Source organism: Xiphophorus couchianus, chromosome 11 (assembly GCF_001444195.1).
Source record: "Xiphophorus couchianus chromosome 11, X_couchianus-1.0, whole genome shotgun sequence".
NCBI lineage: Eukaryota > Metazoa > Chordata > Actinopteri > Cyprinodontiformes > Poeciliidae > Xiphophorus > Xiphophorus couchianus.
The window spans coordinates 20,495,478-20,519,096 of NC_040238.1; the positions used below are offsets into that span (position 1 = coordinate 20,495,478).

At 37.3% G+C, this 23,619-nt stretch overlaps 1 protein-coding gene across 1 annotated transcript; it reads right to left on the bottom strand.

Moving 5' to 3' along the window:
- Positions 1–76: 76 nt before the first annotated feature.
- Positions 77–23,000, bottom strand: LOC114152867 (transcriptional regulator ATRX-like). Its single transcript, XM_028030970.1, has 35 exons — positions 22,801–23,000; positions 20,944–21,053; positions 20,817–20,872; positions 20,169–20,197; positions 19,830–19,951; positions 19,643–19,759; positions 19,220–19,329; positions 17,759–17,826; positions 15,904–17,663; positions 13,654–13,714; positions 8,421–8,578; positions 8,110–8,286; positions 7,926–8,022; positions 7,317–7,404; positions 7,007–7,192; positions 6,713–6,857; positions 5,686–5,795; positions 5,380–5,523; positions 5,137–5,314; positions 4,915–5,052; positions 4,619–4,794; positions 4,414–4,531; positions 4,099–4,232; positions 3,964–4,025; positions 3,757–3,848; positions 3,514–3,670; positions 2,969–3,063; positions 2,784–2,889; positions 2,519–2,696; positions 2,234–2,425; positions 2,021–2,164; positions 1,852–1,923; positions 1,671–1,766; positions 526–654; positions 77–439 (listed from the first exon to the last, which is right to left on the bottom strand). The coding sequence occupies exons 1-35, from the start codon at positions 22,812–22,814 to the stop codon at positions 353–355; spliced, it is 5,706 nt and encodes a 1,901-aa protein (XP_027886771.1). The 5' UTR covers positions 22,815–23,000; the 3' UTR covers positions 77–352.
- Positions 23,001–23,619: the final 619 nt, after the last annotated feature.

Here is a 23,619-nt window from a genome sequence, read left to right on the forward strand (position 1 = left end):
TCTTGGGGTTTCAATTAAAAAGCAGAGCAGCACACTGAAAATAATTCACTTTAAATACAGATACTGCAATCAGAGGTATCATTGCAAAAGTTTATTTTATAAGAAAGGAGCTACCCTAAACTAAACATTTGTGAACAATCTTAATTTAAAATGCACAGCATGTCCAAGTCAAACTGCCACATTGGCTAACATGGTGATGCAGCATAAAGACAGTGTTAAGGATTCCCCTAATTTCTACAGGGTGCAGTTATACATTCACTTATTTAGTAAAGAAGAAATGAAGCCAAGTGACTACCGTAGCAAAGAACAAAACATTCGTGTTTGTATTAAGGCTTGGATCCCTCACTCACATCTAGCCAGGCTGGGTTGAAGTGTTCAGAGTAATGGGATTCACAAGAGTTCGTCGACTGTTGAGTAAGGCCTGAATCTGGAACGTGAGCTAAGAAAAGAGGATTGAAATGTAAGCATGGTCATTTGTACAAAGTTGTACTGACAAGGAACATTCGCTAATATACAGCGACGTACAGACTGATGCTGCGCCAGAGAGTCTTGATAAAAGGACTGTGTGATGTCCCGTCTGTTCACGTCAGATTGTCTCCAAAGCTCAGCTTTGATCTGCAGCTCCACCTCAGGTAGGAAGGGGTACTGCTGCCGCTGTAGGAAAACAATGTAGTCAATGAATATTCAAAATACGTCTCCTTCTATTGTACCTACCGTACTTTATTCAGTTCAGAGTCTTGTGATAGAGTGGATAAGAGGTGAAATATAAATTCGTTCTTGAAGGCCAGTTCTCTAACAACATTACCATCGAATAATGTGATTTACTACTTTAAAATGGACAATAACCTGCCTACAACCAACTCAAAGCAAAGAAAACCTTTCCTGCCGAGCTGCATATGTTCATGTATTTATGTCCTATAGTGAGTCGTTCAGATTTTGTCTTGATTTTAGTGCTACAGATTTCAGCAGATATATATTGTAGTTCCCCTCCTAGCCAGAAAACAAGCTAATACTACTTTATCTCCACTATGATATTAATACTAGAACATCTGGTTAGTTATCAGTCTATTTCTTGCTGTTACATCTCCAGTATTTTACCCACATAAGGAGCAGCTCCTAAAGCTTACAAGCACCCCAAGCAGGAAAATACAGGGTTTCTATGCTGTCTGAAAAAGTAGGAAATTTAAGTATTTTTCACATGTGAACAAATATAGATAAGAACATAGTGTATTATTTCTTGTTATTTCTTTCCTACTTTTCTGTTGTATCCATCTTTTATGTTACCCCCATACATTAATTTGTTTGACAAATTTTGGAGGTAAAATAAATGGACTCTTAAAATGTGAAGGTGAGTGTTTGTGGAACCAAGAGAGGAATAATAATATTTTACCAGACAAACCTTCACCTGTAGCACTCTTGTAATTTTAACAAACTCTTATGATGAGCCATATGGTGATTGCCCAGGGTGGTATTAGAAAGGGCGACACACAACTACCATATCAAAAACACAAATCATTCATCAGTCAGTTGTCCCCTGAATACATCTGGGTATTTTTTTCTTGCTTTCATGCATGTGCAGATGCTGGGAAGGTGGCGCCCACTGCTGGCCATCCAACTGAGATCGTGCTGAGAACCTCAGCAAACCAACCGTCCTATTTGAGTTTACTCACCAGTCGCACCTTGTAGTCCTCTATAGAGGGAATCCTCATATTCTGCAGGGTCAGGAAAGCGAGCGATACATTTGCTCTGCTTCTGTTGAGTATTTCCTGCAAAGATGCATGAAAGTTTTTTTTGATTCCAAATATAAGTCGCATCAATTCTAAGATAACTTTTACATTTCCTTTTTCACACCAGTAGCTGCTCATTGGTCTTCTTCTGCAATCTGTCCTGGCTTGAGCTGGCTGGGAGTTTCACTGTGTTTGACTGGTGAAAAACAAAATAAACATTTAAAGGCACAAGATATAAACAGTATGATGTAAACTATGTCTTTATCAATCATCTTTTAGGATAGTAGCATTACCTCGGCTTCGTACTCGGCCCACGCAGCTTTGCGCTCGGCTTCGCTGAGCTCCTCCTCATGCTTGTGGTCCAGCAGGGATTCATGCTCATGGTAAGACACTATCCGGTCTTTACAGATTTTTAACAGCTCTGCTAAGATGCTGTCCTGAGAAACAAACGCGTATGGTTAAAAAATGTTGGCCTTTCTGTGATCATTTGAAGATGGTGAAGTCACCTTCGGGAGAATCGGTGTCGGTCTCTTGCTTTTCTTAGAGTTTGGATCATCGAGCAGGTCTGGCTCAAATGTGTAGAGTTCAGTCAGCTCATGAAAAGTGAAGTGCCTTTCAACCTGCTGATGATCTACGACTCGATAGGACAGAGACTGCTTGGTCACCTGACGATCGTAGATCTTCTCCTCCATGGTTCCCTGGTGACAGCCAGACCATTTTTTTAAAATTATTTGACAAATAACTTGCTAAAGCATTTATTCAGATATATTTTATTCAGGTCCAATCTTTACCTGAGCCAACAAGCGGTACACAAACACTTGTTTCAGCTGACCGAAGCGATACACCCTGTATATGCTCTGTATGTCGTATGAAGGGTTCCACGAAGCGTCAAAGATGACGACCCTGTTAGCAGCCGCAAGGTTGATCCCAAGTGATCCGGCTCTCGTTGAAATTAGAAACAGTCTGCCACTGAAATCATTAAACAAAACAATTAAATTACAGTAGGGAACACGTTTTTTTTGTTTTTAAGCATAATCAACAAGGGACAAAGAGTACCGGTAGTTGTCAGCATTATTAAACTCATCCGCCCATTTCTTCCTCGATGTGGCGCTGACAGAACCATCAAGTCGATAGTAATCCACGTTTTTAATCCAGCTGCCCTCTGATTAGTTAAGAAAGCACAAAAATTAACAACAAATGAGGAAAACATCCAGCTAAAACTGGATGTTTTTCTTTCTTACCTTTGATGGATAATAATGGGTCTCTAGCATTGTGAGAAGCTGCGAGGAAATCCTCAATCAGGTTCAGTGAGATCAAGGACTGACTAAACACCAGCCTAAGAATGTAAAAACAGGTTTGGATGTGAGGAACCATCAGAAAATGCAGCAAAGCTGATCAAATATACTGCTTATACAGTATATTCTCTTTCAGAACCTTTTGAAAGTTTTTACACCCGTTGAGGCAAACAAACAGAAAGTGGCACATATGTGAGAAGTGGAAGGGAAAGGATGTCAAGTTTGAAATGAAAATCTGCAGAGTGATAATTGTGTTTAACCACCTTTACTAAGACGACCTTAAATAAAATCCAATGTCACCGCTGGTCTTCTAAAGTCATCTGATTTTAATTTGTACAACAAATTCTGTAAACAACGCATCATCTTCGATATAATTACAGTTTTTTTTAATCAGATCTATAAAATCTCACTTTGAAGTTTTAGTCTGGTACATGAAGAAATATGTAAAAGTTCAAGTTTTAAAACGATATGGTGTGACAAAAGAATCGTACACTTTGTCATCCAGGTTTTCGGCCATTCGGAGGATTTCAAACAAGAGCACCATTTTCCCAGAATGCTCCATGATTCTGGCGTCACTTTCAGACAGCCGATGCCTGTACCAGGCTTCAAAGGGACTCTGACACCTCGAGCTGCTGGATGATTTCTCACCTACAAAGAACAGAAAAGAGAAGAAACTCTGGTTGAAACTTTTCTAAGTTTTAGCATCAAGGTACAGCGACATGCTGCTGTAATACCTTCCACCACTCGGACAGTTTGGGGTCTGTCAGTAGACATGGTACTCTGTCCATTGACATTTTGTTCATTTCCTTCGTTCTGTTTCAATCCACTGTTTCAGCAAGAAAAAAAAAAGATGCAGATAAAAACACATTACAGGATGAAGAAAAGCTTTCTGATCATCATCGGTGAAGAAAAACTGTGAAAGCATTCAAAAAACAATTTACCTCTCCGCCACAATCGTCTCTACATTGATCATCTGAAGCTGATTCCTCTTATAAAAAGTCTTCTGTAGTCAAATGGAGAACATGAGTTAAACAAGGTCAAACGAGTGAGGTGTTGATTCAGTGTGGTTACTCTACCCTCCTGCTTTCTTTGCCGAGATCGCTGAGGTGAAGACACCATGGATGAGTCCAGATTCGGCTAAGGACCTGAAAATCCTTGAACAGGTTGGCGCCAGTTTTCAGGGGTTTTTGCCCAGTTGCTGAGCCCTCACCTGGAAATAAAAACATAAAAACATTTTCTATTAATGTGATTCTGGATAAAACGCCTACATCTGGAAATAATTTACAGCGTTGTGTGTTTACAATATGTTTAAAAAACATAAATTACAAAAGTGCATTTTTCAGGTAGGGTTTGATTCATTGGTGTTTATGCAGCGTTAAACATGTCCTTACTTGCAACATGGTCGAGGTAGTAGCGATACAGCTTATACTGAAGTGGAGAGATCCTCACCAGCAGCACATACTCAAGTTTTGGAGGCAGAAACTGAGTTAGCTCTGAGTAATCTCTTCTCTAGAAAGCAGAAAATTGACTCAACTTTCAGAAAGCAAAAACGTAGCATACAACAACCACCCAGCATGTTGCTGTTGTTCTCCGTACCTGCACGCATCCAGCCAAAACCGCATGGAGAACATGAGCGCGCTTCTTCATGATCCGCACGTCTCTTGGGGTGGAGTCGGCACACTGGCCGTTCTGGATGGGGTTGATGAAGCGGTTTCTGAACTCACTCAGGGAGCCCAGGAGGTTCTTCTTGATGAAATTTACCATGCAGTGGTCTGCAAAGGCACAACAGGTCAGAAGAGTGTCAATTAAAGCTTCTAAAAAGTAACTTAACAATAAAACCTCATAAGCAGCGTGTGTTAGCCGTGCTAGCATTATTTTATTTGAGGACCTACACTCAACGAGGTTGTTTTGAAGCGGTGTACCCGTCAGCACCAATCTCCTCTGGGTCTTGATGCCGTTCATGGCTTTAGAGATGCGTGACGATTCATTACGAAGAATGTGACCCTCGTCACAAATCACAAAGTCCGGACCTGAAAAGAAAACGACAATTAATGAGGAAATGACTGAGAAATAAAGCCAGAGAGCACTACATAATGGCCATTCCTCTAGAGTACCTGGATCTACTAATGCGCTCTTCAGCTCCTTGTTGCACTCCTCGTTGGTGGCGTTAGAGTTCTGGGACAGGTTGCGGTACATCTCATACCCTATTATCATGACCCCTCCGTCTCTCTGCCACGTCTGCACAGCTCTAAGACGTTCCGGAAGATGCTTCACAGTAGCCATCTCTGAAACCTGGAACAAAAAAGTTTGTTTGTATCATCCCAACATATGGACCGACGGTCATTTATCTGTCATACCTTAACTCTATCTTCTCCAAGGCTGTGCTGCCATCTCTTGAACTCGCTGACCCAGTTGAGGAGGGTATTAAGTGGACAAACCACCAAGGCTGTTCTGAACTTCAGGTTTGATGACAGCAGCACTGTGTGAAGGAAGGCCACCACCTGGAAGAGAGATTGAAGATGCCAGTGAAAGTAGTTCAGGAAGAGTGCTGGAGTCTTTTTTTGCAAACGGCAACATTATGAGTTTAATATGTTTGGTTCCCTTCAACAATGAAAGGTCTAAAAATGTAATTCCTGAGTCCTGAAGGCATATATGTTCCTCACCTGCAGAGTCTTTCCCAAACCCATGCAGTGCGCCAGGATACAGCCTGATCCGGGGGAAGAGTTGGCCTTCTTCACAGACTCACAGCAACTGTCCCAAATAAACTGGACACCTAGAAGAGCATAACACCGATGTTGTAGGAAACTTTTCACTCGTGTTTTGTGACAATCCTACAAAATGTAGAGGCGCGACCGCAATCGATTAGAACATGAGTGTGAAATTCCTCATGTTCCTCTAGGGCCAGAGTCCTGCAAGTTTTAGATGTGTTTTAAATAAATCAATGGCTGCAACTGACAATTACTTCAGTAATCGATTAATCTAGCCATTGTTCTGACAATTGATTAATCAAATTTAAAAAAATTACTCTTTCTACTGATTTTTTTTAGACTTTTTCATACAATATTAGAAATACATTAAAAGGTTTTAAAAAATCAATTCCCTTTTAAAAAAAGAAAATAAACATTTTATTGCCTACAATGCAATAATATATTCATTCAGTAAAACTGAACTGAGTGAAGCTAAAACTGTGTCACAGTTTTAGCTTCACTCAGTTCAGTTCAGGCCAAGACATATTTACAGACAAAGGTATCTTTATCTTGATTTGTTTTTTGTACAGCTACAAATGGCCTTTTGAGTCTATACACTCCAGTTTACGATTAACTATTAAAACTGGTTGATGATTGTTTCAATAATTGATTACTCTGATTAATCCAATTAATCCAATGAGTAATTTCAGCTCTAAAAGCTGCAGGACACCAGCCCTTTGCAGTTTGGGAACCATGAGTAACAATGTCACCAAAATGTTTATTTCAGTAATTCAATTAAAATAGTAAACTCAGATCTATAGACTCTAGAAGAACCGACTCTTGAAGAACCGACTGACCGGTAATCATTTGAATTAGGAGAGCAGAAAGCTAATATACTTATCTTTTTCAAGTGAAAAACTGAAATAAAATTATAATTCATTAACTCAGGTGCACTTGCAGCTAAAATCAGTCAAATACAGTGTGAATATGAGCACAAGCTAACCGTCCACTTGGTGAGGCTTCAGGTTCGTAACCAGGTTCCTGTGCACCTGAACAAGCGGCATCTTGGTCTCTTCATCCTGGTCCAGGACCAGCTTGGTTGTGACGGGACATTCCACTTGAGACAACTCATCTGGGATTACAGTTATCTGGTAAGCAATGACAAACAATCAGCAGATTTCTTAAGAATAAGAAAAAACACAGCCAAATCTACGTGAAGCCTGCATTTGTCAACAGTCAAAGATGTAACTAGCAAGTTTAACTTTCAAATTAAAGTTTATAGGAATAATGGTTGTACCTCTCTCCAGTCCTCCATCTGTTGCGATCTATCCGCCAAACGCCGACGTCTCTCCTCTTCCTCTCTGAGGGCCTCTTGAGTCTCAGCACGGAGATTCTCGTCGTCGATAATTTTGCGGATCTTTTTGCGTCCTTTTGGGGTGCCTTTACTTTCGCTGTTCTCCTCATTTACATCCTCCTCGTCACTCTGCTCAAGTTTCCCCAAAACCCCCACAAAGTAAAATAAAATACCTCATTTTCCTCAACCCAAAGATAAAATCTGGAGATAAAGGCGTCAGATATGTGAAGTAAAAAAGAAGTGATGCTGCTACCTTCTCAATACTGGAGTCAGACAATAAAATGCAGGGCACTTGCTTGTTCAGTTCAATACAAGTTGCTTCCTTTTCTCGTTTGCTTGATCTGGTGCAAGAAGAGAAAATAATTTGAGATTTCTCTATGTATACCAATTTATCTACAATTAGAAGTAATAAAAATACTACTACTAATGTCTTTTTTTACTCTTTGATGTGCAATTTTATTTTTATAAATTTTTTAGCTGCACTGATTTAAATGCGGCAGGACAATGATCCCAAACAAACAGTTTAGAGCTACAAAGTGTGAGTATGTAAACATTTGAACCTGTTTGAGAAATTCAAAATAAAATTAAAATGTATATTTTAATTTCTAATATTTTATTTTATTTAAAATATAAACATTTTATTTTTAATATAAAATTAAAATTTATATTGAATTAAAAGTTTATGAAATCCCTCCAACCTGAAAAGTAACAGTTCAAATGTGTCTTTAACATGATTTCCATCGTGTGTTTACATGAACTTATTTCCGGCAACACAGGAGCAACAATGTTGAAACTGTTTGGTTTTTTATCCTTCATTTGTGAGGATTTTACTACCAAAAACAACGGTAAAAATGAAATCTACCTCTCGATCTCATCTTCAGCAGCCTCATCCTCGGACTCACTTAGCTCCTCGCTCATCTCCGTCTCTTCACTACCTTCACTACAAGTCTCACTACCAGCTTGACAAGACATAAAAACTAAACATTAGAGCAGCGTTTTTACATTCCTCCTCCACCTATATTGGTGTAATTTGTGCGCTTGCTTACAAAACAGACGTTTCCTCCTGGTTCTTCTTTTGCTCTTCTGCATCCCTACTTCACCCTCAGGTTCTGTCTTGTCACTGGAAGCTCCCTCATCTAATGTGAGTTTGTGGCGAAGAAGATGGTGCCTGGACTTTGGCTCATCAAGCATGCTGTCTGATGTCTCTGAAACCAGGTCTTCTCCTGCACAGAAATATATTCTACCATCATATCTACCTGACAAACAGGTAGGAATCCAGGTGGATACTTTACGCTTGGTGCTGAATCAGCACTAAAACCTGGATTTGCTTCTTCTTACAAAAAGCCAAAAGACTTACTGCGAGTATTTGCTGCATTATCATCCTCATTGCCTTGACTAGGTTCCCCGTCGCCATCTGATTCAGACTGATCCTCCTGAGTTTCCCCTTCGGAAGAAATGTCCCCATCCGAAGAGAGGTTGGCTTTAATTTGGGCCAATAGCAATTGCTTAGCGATTCTTTTAAAAGTAGAACACAAGGAAAAAGGCACCTGTAGTTTACTTTACAATTACTTAAATAATTTTAACAGATTTAATATATAATCAGACATAAATAGCAACAACAAAGGAGGGAAATGTGGATGAAATCTCTATAAAAATGTCTGCTACTTTGCTGATGGCTGTCCCTGCACTGCTTTAACGTAAAAAGTAAAAATGATGTGAACAAACTAACTGAAGTCATTATTTTTATAGAAATTTCAGCTGATGTTCCAACTTAAACTTTTACAAAGTTAGAAACATAAGAAATAGAAAGAGGCAGAGGCATTTTTAAAGTAAATATTTATTACAGCAATTAATGTTCACAGACAAAATAAAAACGAAAAAAAAACTCTTTGCATTTTTTTTTTGTTTTAAGCAAAACAAGGGATCACAAGTCTTTTTTTCATGCTTGCAACAGTTTTTTTTCCCCCAAGTGAAAAGTCACAATGATTTCAAACGTAGCCCAATTTACTCTCAACCTTTTCAAAAATACTGATCAGCAATGTTCAGCTCTGAACAAAGGGGTCGAAAACTTAAATTCATAAAGAAAAAAGTGTTCCATAATTTTATTTTTTTTTTTTTTAAAGGCACAAAACTGCATAACTGAGAAGTCTCTTTAAAAAAAATTTACGTAGAATAAAAAGTTACCTTGCTGGCTTTTTCAATCGCTGATGGAAAGTAAAAACAAAACAAAAAGAGGAAATGATCCCAAAAAGTAATAAAAAATAAATAAGGCCGGTTTACAAATGTAAAAAGCGTTTGGTTTCAATACTACATGGTGTTAGGAAGGATCAAAAGTATGTACAGCTACAAGGAATATATACATGAGCTCCTGTAACGACTAGTAGCAGTAAATACCAGAAGTCCGTACTTCATGAGATGGACTTTGAGTTTATCGTGCCAAAGTTCTCAGACAGGTCAGACCCAGATCTGAAGATGGGGTTTAAATGCTGGCCACACCCAGTTTTTTTCACAAGTGTCATAAGATGATTAGATCTGAATATGTTAACATAAAAAAAAAAAATACAGTACAGTAGTTACAGCAGAGGTAAAAGACGAGCACCTTCAGTCTTGATTTAACTTAGAAAAAAAGACAATCTAAATAGCAAACACTTGTGAGGATCACTAACACTCATGGGTTGCCCGGGACAACCGCATTCGTTTCTACAATATCCTTTTTTAAGTTTAAGCAAAATCCACAAACAATATGAAGTTTACATTTCTGCTGACCATTTTCATCTACATGTACTAGCACTACCACTACAGCTAAAACAGAGGGATGACAGACAGATAGATAGAGGCCTAAAATCCCAGATTAAGCGACAGTTTCCTAACAGCATTGTTTTCACTGCTGTGCTGTCAGAAAATCCAACCTGGAAAAACACGAGAAACAAACATGGACGTCGTTAAAGGGATTGTGGAAGTTTAGGTTGCTTTACATTTTAAAAGTCGTGTTTCACAGCCCACTCTCAATTCCCAGTATATACAAAGTTGCCAGTAATTTCTGAAAGGACTGACCTGGAAGAAAAAGTCTTCACCTGCGTAACTGCAGTTAAAACGATTGGTTTTCCAGTTAAGCAGAATTTGGATTGGTTTTTAATGGTCAGCAGAAATGTATACTCTGTGTATAGAAAGTGGTTGCAAAACATGAAAAATACCAGTTCAGGAAAGAGTCAGGAAATCCTGCTTTGGACAAGAGTCGACCAAAAATTTAATATGAATGAAATATGAATAAATTATGTATATAAATAAAAGATGGATTGTGCCATCTAGATTCCATTTCTCTATGTAAAGAACTCCATAAAGACGCTTTTTGTTTTACTTTGGTAAGAAATTGTATATCATAAATAACTAATTAATTGTAACAAAAAGTTATGCATAACCCTTATTAGAAAAACTTTGCAGAGTAACAACATGAGCTTGTATTTAATGCAATTGTGTGGGTGCTATTGTTGACCAATAATCATAGTTTATAAAATGTTTTCAGTCTTGTTGCTTCATTGATATGACTTTATATTGCATAGACACTTCATTTAAAATTCATATATTCATTTAGAGTAAGTTTCTTCATAACAGTATTATAAACTATTTCACAGGTTCTCAATTAAATTAATATTAAGATAAAAAAAGAAGGGTGAGGTGTATAAATGTATGGGAAGAAGGATTTTGCCACACAGACTAAACTACTTATTGCCAACATTCCTACTGCAACACAATCCTCAGAACGATTTATCTAGTCCTGACAGGTCAAAGTTTTCTTAGAGAAGAGACTAAAGGCAAACAAGAGATGTGAAGCAGTATATGTATGAACTTGTAATAAAAAATTTAACTTTTGATTTTGTATTTTCTTCGTTTTGCATGTAACAGTTAATCACTAGGTAAAAGAAAACAGTGTGTGTCTGGAAGGTATCAACAAAGTGTGGTAACATGGAGCTTTACTCCAAGCGTTGGTATGTGAAGGTCATGTTGGAGAGTGGGAGTGGGATGTGTGGGTTAAAAAAACAAAGTAGAAATTTTGTGTCCGCCTGCAAGCAGCCACGGCTCTGAGGAACATTGCTTACAATATTGTTCTCTGTGTTGTAACATGATGTAATAAAACTCTCGAGACAAAAAATTCAGTTCTGATCGTCTTATTTAACAGAAAACTGCACAAGAAACTGCTGAACCTGCTTCATATGCAACACTATGAAAAGAAAGGCAAAACTTTCTTGCAGTGCAGCATCTTTGTAAAGCGAACAGCATCTTCAACATTCTCAAATGTTTGCTATTTTCAAGCTTATATTTAGAAATGGAAAAAGCAGACACAAAGTTGGAGGTTATAACCGAAAACATTGGGTTGAAGGGACCAAAGATTTTCTATCTAATGTCGTTGTGTTAATAGAACGTAGTGAAAGTTTCTGGTATTCACTATTAGCATTTCTGCTTCTGAGCAAGGTCTCTATTTAAGTGTGCTTAAATGCGTAAAATGGAAAAGTAATACACCGTCATGGGTTTGTGCTACCAAGAGTAGTTTGCTTTGAAATAAATAGCAAATCTCACTGTGCTGCAACTTGCAGCTCGAACGTGTCATTCACACTCCTACTAGAGAAGCTGAGAATGTGGAAAATAGTGAATTATCATGAGAAAACAAATAGTTGTTAGTTCCTAGAACATTTTTCTTGTAGGAAGGAAATATAAGCTCTGATAATGATAATCCTTGAGATTCTTACTTTGAAGAGACAAAGGAAGTAGTTCTCAAGTTGTCCTTTTGTGCTGACAGAGCTAATAAAGCTAGCATGTCAGACTAGCTAAAAAGAAAGCACAGAAAAAGCTCCCACTTTTTAAATTGTTCATCAGGCGGCATTTTGGATTGACAGTCGATAAAGACATGGCGACAGAGTGACTGAGAAGAATAGAATGATTTGCTAACACTGAGAAAAAGGTGACTGGCTTTAGGTCACCTACTAAACTGATGTTGGCATCTGCTAAAGGGTTGTTTCACAGTTTTAAATGAGTCATGACTGCCTTTGATCACCTCTGCTTAAAAATACTAAAACTGAGACACTAAACTGCAATTGTTTTTGCTGTATGAACGCACTGCTAATTGTATGCATGTAAATTTTGTTGTGCTCTCCCCTTTTAAGTGTTTTAGCACTTTCAGACTAATATAAAAAAGAAATTGTGGTTGATGTTTTGCCTGATGAAATAAAGGTTTAACTAACATGAACCCAAATGTGTATTACCTCGCCTTCAGAGCTGATGTATCATTACGCCTATTATGTTGTATTGTGACCAACAGCACACAAGCTGCATAAACACACTGAGTGTCAGTATTATCAAGTCAAATTGAAATTATTATTCACGGTGGTCAAGAAAAAATACGCCGTTGGGTTAAATGATGAAAGCATTTCACAGTTAAATCAGGACTATTACTCAGGAAGTAAAACCAACAACGGTTGTATGATTTGTTCCTTACAATGCTTATAAAACTCAAAACCAGTAATCATCAGTTGTTGATGCATGTTTGGTAAGAGTCAGGCTAATTCTTTAGCAAACTTGTCCAAGATTGTTGTATGAAAAAGGTCCTTTTTAGCAAATTACAAACAATTACTGTTAACATGGGGATTAATGCATCAGTGTCAATTTCAACTATGTTGGCCTATTGTAACATAATGATTATGAGGTGAGAAAGTAAAAGATGTATATATGGTGAAAACAATCAAACTTTAGAAAACAACATGTATCAAAAATTGAATGAAATCAGTCAAATTAATTTTGAAATGGATATTGTATGAGCTTCTCAAAACTTAATTCACATCAGAATCATGACACAATTAAGGCCCAGGTGAAGTATAAAGTTTTCAACAGACCTGCAACTACACCTGACTTTCTCCAATTCTCCAAAATAAAACTTAATCTGCATTTTCAAGTATTTTCTAAATATATTAAATTCAATTTGCATTCTGTTGTAATAAAAGATATATCACATTTTTGCATGTAGGTTTCAAACTTTATACTTAATCTGTAAATAAAATTCAATTTGCTTTAGGTACTGTCACTGGTGGATAAAACATATGCACATTGTGAACAGATTCAATGATATTTTACTTAAATCAAATCACAACAAATGAAAACAAATCTGTGCTTCATAAACAGACAAGTTGGCAAAGCTAAAAAAAAAAAAAAAATCACTTGTTTGAATTTATGCTCCTGCAAGTTAAGGTCCACTACTGGACTTATCCAAGCATACATCAAAGAGAGAGAAATAGTATATTGTAAATAATGTATTTAACTTTTGTAATTAGATTATTTATTATAAAGGCAATTTAAGACAGAGACAATCTAGATAAAAAGTCACAAAGTTGATGTATCTGTAGAAGTTCTTCTGCTAAAATGTGTATTTGACTGTAGGAGCCCTGCAGCTACGTTTTGGCCGTGTCTGAAAAGACCGTAACTCAGTTCTAATGACTTTGATGTTTCCAGATTTGGCGCGGAAACCAGGATTTGGAGTTGCATCCTTTCTTTTACAGTTATACTCTCTTACAAACTCAACTTCCGGGCTTTTAGAACCGTACCTATTTTCAGGATCTTCATCATCTTCTGCTGCCCATGAGGGCCCAGACTGCTCTTCATCTCCTTGGGGGAAAAGAAGAAAATATAATTTTGCAGATTAAGTCTGTTATTACCCAGAACAAGGTATTCGTTACCTCGAAAAACTGACACAGGACACAAGGTTATGTTCATAGTGAAATACAGAAACTCCTTTATTTACAAACCACTAAGTCAATAGTTTGTCTTTCAAAGCAATTGCAACAAACTTGCTGTAAGTTTTATGGAATATGTTTTACAAGCTTTAGACATATAAAGAATGAAAGTTGTTTATCTTTCTTTGTAAAACATCTCGAGGCGAGTCAGATTTATTCACGGAGACCCTCTACACATCAATTATCAAGTCTTTCCACAAAACCCCAATTAGATTTATGTTTGGATTTTGACAATTCCCTTCTAACACATGAATATGCTTAGAAGTAAACACCAGTCTGTTGTAGCCTTGACTGTGTGCTTTAAATAGTTTTCTTGTACTGCCACCACAAATGTTGTTCAAGGCAAGACGCAGTGTTGGGATGCAGCCAAACAATGTTTTGTTTGTAGGTCAGAAATGTATTTTTCAGTCTCATCTGACCAGAGTACCTTCATATTCCACATGTGCACCTTACTTTCTCTTGTATGGCTAACATAAATGGCTTGTGGCATTTAGGTTTCTTATGCCATTCTTTTAACTCCGGCTTTTGTTCTTACCACATTTGCAGAGTCCACAACTAATATTTGTCTTTCTATTCAATCTCGCCCAATGTGCTAAAGATCTCTGCAGCTCATCCAGAGTTATCACATGCGTCTTTATTGCCTCTTTGTCAAGTTTATCTTTATGGTCTAATTTTATACCGTTTTATAAATGTTACGTACGTCTCTTTTCTTTTAGATTACCGGTACACAAATAGTCTTGTAATAAGATTGGTCAACAGGCCTCACACAGACAAACTCTTCAGTGTCATAAAACAGCAGGGGATGAATCCTTAATGCGATGAGATGCCAGAGGTGACTAACCATTGTGTTACTTTCCCGTATCAAAGGTCTTCTCTTTAACATCAAACACACAAACAAATTTTCTTAAGAAAAGACAAATGGCAAGACCATCTGTGTTGTGCTCCACAAAATGTTTGGTGCATAACAAACCTAACCTTCACATTTATACTTGAATAAATTTGTTACTTCTTCTCATCTAGATACTTGTAAAAGTATCTTTTAATATAACAATAGCACATTTCAGCAACAAGGCAGTTCAAACGCGCTTCACATGGAGAAAAAAAAACTACATAACCAAAAACATTACAGTGGCATAATAAGAAGGATTAATGAAACATTGTAATAGGTTTTAGCTATAAACCATTAAAGGCAATTCTAGGGGGGGGGGGCACCTTGCACCTTCGCCCACATCAGAAACCGCCAGTGCATGAACGAGTTTCTGAAGATTTTATCTCAAATTTCTTTTTTTCATTTCTGTCCTAAGTTTGGTAAATCCAACTTGCAACTTACCTTTCACGATTAATATTCCTCTACAGTAGGGGTGTCCAAAGTCGGTCCTCGAGGGCCGGCATCCTGCATGTTTTAGTTCTCTGCCTGGTTTAACGCTGGATCAAATGATGGCTCGTTAGAAGGCCTAAGAACACTGACATGCTGAAAATGTTGTTGGTACCACCAACAGGGAGAGAACTAAAACATGCAGGATGCTGGCCCTCCAGGACCAACTTTAGGCACCCCTGCTCTACAGTAATATTTAAATTAGAAATGAGTTTACTATTCATAATTAGGCCTGTCACGATAACAAATTTTGCTGAGCGATTAATTGTCTCAAAAATTATTGCAATAAATGATAATATTGTTGAAGACCATTTTAAACTGATATAATAGTAATAACATAATAATGCAAGAGATATCCTGCCAAAAATAAATACACTTTACTTTCAAAAGAACACTTAACACTGGCACTGGTAAACAAAATAAACAAAACAACCAAAAACTAAAATAAAATGGACTCTCAGTCTCCGTTAACAAAAAATGAATTTGAATAAAAACTAAACATATGACGCGTTTTTCGTCCAGAGTCATCAATAGAAAGAGAAAAAGCCGATAAATTAAAATGAGGCCGATAACTTTCATTTATCATGCCATTAATTGACTTATCGTTTATTGCGACGGGCCTATTCATAATAAAGAATATAAGTTCAGTAAGAAAAGGTAATAGCAGACAGGTTAGAAAAACTCACCTGAGGATTGTTGGAATGCTGCTACTCCGAGTGATGTAACATTTTCTGTGATCGGTTTCATCTTCTGATCACTTACGTCGCTGCCAGAGTCATCTTCTTGTTCATCATCGCTCAACGAGGATGACGAATCAGTCACATCCTGATGGCGTTTCCCTTTAGACTCGCTAGCTTGCATTCTCTTCTGCTTTCTCACCACACCTTCCTCTTCTCTTCTCATGAGATGAGGCTTCCCGATCGACCTCACCGTATTTAAGTGTTGTATTTCCTTCTGAGAGTCTTGATCATCACTTGAGAAATCTGTCCCACTTTCCTGTCGAGCTTTAACTACTCTGCTGCCCGATTCCGATTCAGATGAGCGGTCCAGCATCTTGCGTTTTCGCCGCAGCTTCTCCGGCGACATCGGACTGTTCTTGGTGAGCCAAAACAGGCATTTCTTGGCTACCTTGTCCGGAGGTGCTTGGTTTCTATCTTCGTCACTCTGAGGTTCGTCTGAGCTGTGCGTCATCGCTGCCCGCTCAAGAAGGGCGGCAGGTACTTCATCTGAATCTGAATCATCTCTTGACCGGCTCAAATTTTGCTCATCATTGCCCGTGGCAGGCACTGTGTCAGGGGTCTCCTCAGGTTCAGAGTCACTCTCGCTGTCTACACCTGAAAGGGATGGTTTGATCGTGATGTCACTTTGCCTCCGCAACGGAGTCGTCTTCAAACGAGGGGATCGTCTGTTGCCTTGTTTCTCCTTCAGCAAGATAGGTGTACTAGCCGTGTCAATGCTCATCTGTCTCTCATCTTTAGGACTTCCAACAACCTGTTCTTCCGATGCATCCTTTTCCTTAGATTTATTTTCCTCCTCAGGGAAGTTTTCGTCCAACTTTGGGACATCGGCTGATTCTTTCTGCTCCATAGGTACAGGTGTAAGTTGTACAATTAGCTTTTTAGACATGTCAACCTCACTTGAAGATGACGTCAGGCCGATGTTTTCAGAATTTGAATCTAGTTCCTTCTCAGAACAGTCATTTGTGAGGTCAATGTATCCTTTGGAGTCAGCGTCATTGTCTTCAAAGTGCTCAGATGCCAGTTTCTGCAAGTTACTTAAGCATCTTTTATCAGACATGTCCAGCTCAATGTCTGAATTTCTCATAAGACGTTTGCAGTCACTTCTGAGGATATTTTCCCAATTGCTCCCGACATCCAGGTCCCTAAATTCCTCCTTAAGGCTGTCTTCCAGTGCAGTGAGAGACTTTCGCAGGCCTTTCACTACAGCTAAAAAGGAGTTCAAATACACAGCACGAACACTGGGCGTAGGCTTGTTTGTTGTTACCGTCTCAATGAAACTGATGAATGTTTGGTTTAAGGCGTTTGTTGAGTCTACCAGATGTTTTGCCTTTTTAGTAACATCCTTAGAAACTTGCAGATTGTTGTAGTTAAAGATCACATTTCCGTCCATGCCACTGTGGTCCCATTTATCCAAAGGAATGTTTTGAGCCGAGCGTTGTGACAGTATGCGGTACAGTTCAGACTTCTCCGGCTCCGCTCGGTTCCTCCTCCGTTGATGAGGCCACAGGGGCTCCACATTTTCCAGGACGGTGTCGCAGGCCATCACCAGGTCAAAAAGCGGCTCTGGGCTGCACACGTAGCAATACCATTTGCTCTCCAAGATGCTGGAGAGCTCCTTCCTGCCCAAATTTCTAAGAATGCATTTCTTGCAGAAAGCATTACTACAGTAGTCACAGCAGATCAAGTTGCCTCCTTCAGCACACCACCTACATGGAAAACACAGCGAACGAGGTAAACAGCTTATTGTGTTATATCCTGGATATTTCTATTGAAATAGTGTACTACATACAAGAAATCTCACCTGCACTGCTCATCCATGCCATCTCTATCCTTACTTATATCGTCACTGGAGTAATAATTGTAGCATGACTAATGAAACAAAACAAATTGTTAGTTTGAGCATGTCATCAAAATCTACCAGTTGTTTGGAAACTTAGACATTTATGACTTCCATATTTAAATCTTCAAAGGGTTACATATTTTATATAGGTCAAAGTTTCTCAGTACTGTACCACAAGAAAAAAAACTCTGTGGTCTTCCATTGTTGTTTATACAGCCAAACTTTACCGACATAAAATAGCGTACAGACACCTCCATCTCTTAATCTACAGCTACATAAATATACTTTCTGCCCAACCTCAATATACCAAAGCATAAGTACTGACTATGAGACTGATGATGTTCCAAGTTAAAGAACGTAAGAAGTCTTTGCTTTATGGGGGTAGAACAAAAGCTCAAATCACTGGTAGATTTAAGGCAAGTTTGTTTGTGTAGCACAGTTTATTTGCAAGGTAATGCAAAATATATAATCCAGAGTGCTATACAGAAAAATAAAGCCTAAATAGTTTCTTCTTGATGTAACTGTGGCAAAGTTTTGCTCAATTTGAAGATTTATATGTAGGTTTAAGTTTGCAATGGTACACAGGTAAAGACCAGAAGGTTCTGTTGAACTGTGTAGGACATCAATGGAGAATTTCTGAGACAAACTCAACAACTCCATTACAATACAATCAAAAAGCTCTTTAACTACAGTGATTTTGTTCAGACACACTAGGCACAAAACTAGTTTCTCAGAAAATGTATATATTTTTTATGCAGTATGGATTTTTTAATAAATTGTTATATTCTAAGATAGACTGAAAGACTCTAAGACAGGGGTGTCCAAAGTCGGTCCTGGAGGGCCGCCATCCTGTGTGTTTTAGTTCTCTCCCTGGTTTAACGCACCTGGATCCAATGATGGCTCATTAGAGGCCTTAGGAGAACATTGACAAGCTGAGAAGGTTGTTACTACAACCAGGGAGAAAACAAAAACATGCAGGATGCTGGCCCTTGAGGACCGACTTTGGACACGCCTGCTCTAAGACGTATATTTTATTATTTCATATTTTACTATGAAAGCAGGTTAATTACGGTTTGTCTGTCAACACTATAAATCAAATTAACCTGAGTAAAATTCAGTGAATGCAAGTAATTCAGAGTCAGTCTGAAAATTTTATCCAAAATTTGTTCCAGAGCTTGTTATAAAGAAAGAAACAGAAAAGGAGCAAAGTGGGAATGTTTTATATTAACAATAATAACCTTACTCCAGGAAATCAAAATATTCTGATAATCACTCCATCATCATCATAAAATAAAAAACACAACATGCTATTAAGCATGTTTACCAATGATGCTAACCAGCTGACAATAATGATTCAATTATTCATAATCTTTTTTTGCTTTGATTATTTTCTTGTTCTTAGGTGCCAGGACTCAGACTTACCTTGCAAATAAGCACTTTCAGAACCGGATGTTGATAAAGGAAATCTCTCCGGAAGTGGTTAACTTGTCGACCACACGCAGTACAACACACAATTCCCACATGTTGCCCTCCTGGGAAACGACAACTCTATCATTAGCGACAACGCTATTATATAAATCAATTGTTGGATCATTAATCTACTTGAAAACACGACTGAATAGCAACGTAAGAGTGAGATCTTTTAAAACAAACTGACAAAAAATTGTTTTTATACATAAAGTGAAATGAAAAATCCACTTTCCAACAACAAAATGAATTCTTGTATAAGACCACAAAACATTGCTCTTTTAATTTAATCAAATCTAAGGTCACGAATGGGTTGTTAACAACATTACCTCTATTGCTCATAAAAATAAGAAGAATTTAATTTCTGTAGAGGCTAACCTGCACGTTTCCTTGAAAACTCTTTCCGAAGTACCCCTGGCTTGCGACTACGAAATTCTGGACCTCTGAATTCATCTCTTCCGTTGTCCACTGGCTCAGGTCTCACCAGAACTGTACCTGTCAAAGCAAGAGGTTAATCCAACAACAAAGCAGAAGAGGGTTAGCAGGGAAAAACTGCAACACCTACCTTTAGGCAATCTAGTGACGTCAAGGTGACCATTTGAGCTGACGGGCATCTCAAAGTCTTCACTTGCATTTGATTCGCCAGATTCATCCAGTCCAGAGTGCTTTACAACTACTGAAGGTTTTCTAAAATATCATTAGAAGTAAAAAATACTAATTACAAAACTTTCCAACAATTATAACACATCAGAAATCCAACAAATTGTAATAGAAAAAAGGAAAAACAACAATTACCATGGTCAAAATTTAAATATTTTCAATACTAGCAGAATTTTTCCATTTGAGTGGTAAATATAAACATTTTACATTAACTTTTCTGGTAGAAATGCAACATTAAACTCACCTTTTCGAATATCTAGTGTCCAAACCAGCCTGCAAAATAAGTGATTGTAGGTTTAGTCTCAGGGAATTTCTATTTTTTTAAGCTATAAACAAGTTGCATGTTTAAGTTTACAAAAATGCAGCAGAATTAAAAAACTAAATGCTATAGTTGAAATATGTAAAAACAAGGTGTTTTTATTAGCTATTCCAAGATTAGACAACATGTAGATTGTAGATACATATGCTGGTCTTTAAATTATTTTGCTGTAGGTATAGGTAAGGTAGAAAATTAAGCTACTTAAGCTTCAGATATTTGTGACAATAATTTTTATTTTTACAAATTTCAAAATATTTCCCAAATTAGAAAAACTTACCTTATGTTACATTATACTAATTTGATTTAAAAACATGAAGTAGTGAAGCAGTGCTGTTTAACAGTAATGTCTTCATTTAATAATATGAGTTCAAGGAACAATATGTGAAAACATTAAAAAAATAGACACTGCAAAGCTAAAAATCCTAATTTCACTGGACTGTTTTTGGAATTTGCAAATGTCACCAATTGAAGTTTATAGTTTTCAATCACATGACCAGTCAAGAATAATGATTTTGTTAGGATTATTGGTTTTTCCACAGTGTTCAACACATTAACTATCCGAAGCATATTTACCTCTGTAACATTATCCACTCTTGAGTTCTCCACAGAAAACTGTTTGTTTATCTGACCTGTAAACAGAAAATTAATAATGTTTTTAAAAATATTATTACAAAGTTTCCAGTGCTTTTGATTGATGTACCATGATAATCCTCTGATGTTGGAATGCCATATCTGTCCTCAATGCTGGAATGAGCCAAATATTCATGAAGCTTGTCGACCAATAAATTCAGCTTGTTGCTAGAGGTTCCTCTGAAAAGTGGAAAATAGCACATTTAACGTAAAATCTGGTTAAGGTTAACATTTTTTCTGTTTTAAATGCCAGGTATTGCAAGAGATTTATTATCTACAGCACTATGAATTGTAACTCAATTGATACTGATATATTTTTGCTTTTTTTCCCCCTTTAGAATATTGAGAGTCAATGTTTTAAAATCTTTCATCATCAGCAAGCAAATAATGAATGAAACCTAACAGCCTTACTCCACTTTAAAGGATGCTTCAGAGAGAATTGAGGGACAACATTTTTTCCTCTTGCAGCAAACTATGCATGGCTTATAACTGCATATTTAGACAAAAGGAATGCAAACAGACTTCAATCTAATGTTTTTGAGTGGTGGCCAACCACGCACCAGTAAAGAAGGGATCAGTAGGCAACAAAGACTGCAGCTGAGCATCAACAAAGCACTTTTTCTCATAACTCACAGCTACATATATTTATGCATTCAAACTTTGCTTTAACATAGTATTTACAACAATGGTTCAATCAATCTTTGGCCTTTTCTAGCCAATATTGTTCTTTTCTTTGTGGTCTGACCTGCTGATTCAGATTTTTGAAAAACTGCATTTCCCCTCCCAGCAAATCATGATATAATAAAGAGAAAAAATACATATTTTTTGATACTGTAGCAGTTTTTAATCCAAAAGAAAGGGAAGTTTCAAATCAGATGTGAGCATCTACACAACAAGAATCCATACATGCGGTTTCATACATTGTTAGCATGCAAAGTGTAATTTCCTGACACTGCAATGTAATAATTACAAAATTACAAAACAATTGGTCAGACAAAACTGACACTACTGAGGTGAGGCATCAAAGGGGACACAAGGTGTTATGGAAGCAGGAGTCGGAAATTGATTTATTAAAAGTCATGTGAAATGTTGAGTCTGACACCATGTAGGCTTGTTATTCCTCTCAAAGTGTCATCTCTTTAAGAGTGCTTGAGGCCTAGACATGTACAATGTGCAGAATATATACTCATGAAGGCATACCAGTTCTAAATATTTCATTCAGCACAGTTCTTTGTGACCTCAATAATGAAATAACAATATATTTGCTACATATTGTGCACCCGTGTGGAAAACTAATCACAGTTTTCCACATAGGGGTACCATTCCGAGCTGAATGGTACATCTCTAGTAAAATAAACTATATTCACTCGAAGCAACCATGATGACACTCTACACTAACTACAACAGATCAGCAGGTCCAACCTATACTGGAAAAAAAAGTCAGCAACTCAAAGAAATGCTCTGAAAAGCGCAGAGAAGTCTAAATTTCCAGAATAATTTAGATAATAGGACACCTAAGTGAACACAAGCTATTTAGGACTTATTCATAACCATGGTCCATTGACCATGGTTGTTTTTATAAACTACCCTACAGTATGTTATTCAGGAGTTGTAATCACTGAACACCCATAAAACCAAGGCATCTCATAATCAAAATATCGAACAACACAGAGCTTAGCTCAGTCAAAGGAAAAATTAGATTATATAGAAGTGATTGTCGCCGAAACATACCGATATATATTTGTGACTAAATTTCTTCTCTATTAAAGGGAAGCTACAAACTGAGCTTAAATTATTTATTTTTGATTAATTTATGCTCCTCGTTAGCTTAGCTGTTAGCTAATTCCGCTAGCAGTGAGCTAAGCTACTTTACCGTTACACTTGCTAGCACCAAGTGACGCGCCCCATTTCAAACCTCAGTAATTACCTTAAAGCGGACATGTCGGAAAGCAGCAGAACAACAGAAGTCGCTCAAAAATTTCACATTGCTTTAGGGTTTATTTCACTAAATTTCCAAAGAAAAACTGTGGCGCTAATTAGCCCCCAGTGAGGAAGCAAAGGGGAAAAAACACATCTTGTTCTAGCACTTTTTATAAGATTGAAATATCGCCACCTTCCGTCGGGAGTAAGAATAACCTGATGCCTTCTCCATCTTCTTCTTCTTCTTCTACTGCTGCTGCTGCTGCTTCTTCTTCTTCTTCTTCGTCTTGAATTTTATTAGCGGTTGGCAACAAACGATACGTTTTCATTACTGCCACCTACTGATATGGAGTATGGCTCAAAATGTCATTATTTATACAAGCTTTATTATATTCTGCTAATTAAGATGTGAATACTTTTACTATATGAATTGTCCTGTAAAATATTTATTAAATTAAGTGTGTCTTCAAATTCCTCCTACATTAATCTCATTTATATCTCATATATTCTACAAACTAAAATAATATGCTCTGTTGTCTCATTTTCTCCACTATATTGACATTTTCCTGTTTTATGTTGCTGTATTCTGAGTAATAAGCTGTTAAATGCAGTATCTGCAAATCTTAATCTTTCTAATAGTATTTTCTCTCTTCTGTTTCTCCTCTCTGCTCTCATTTCTTTTTCTCTTTTGAATCTGATGATACCACCTTCCTTTGTCATTTTTATTCCATTCTTTCACTTAGCCCTCATTTTTTGTTTAATTATACTTTTTGATTTTGATTTTGATGCATAACGTGAAGAACATTACAAAAATTTTCTGACAGCT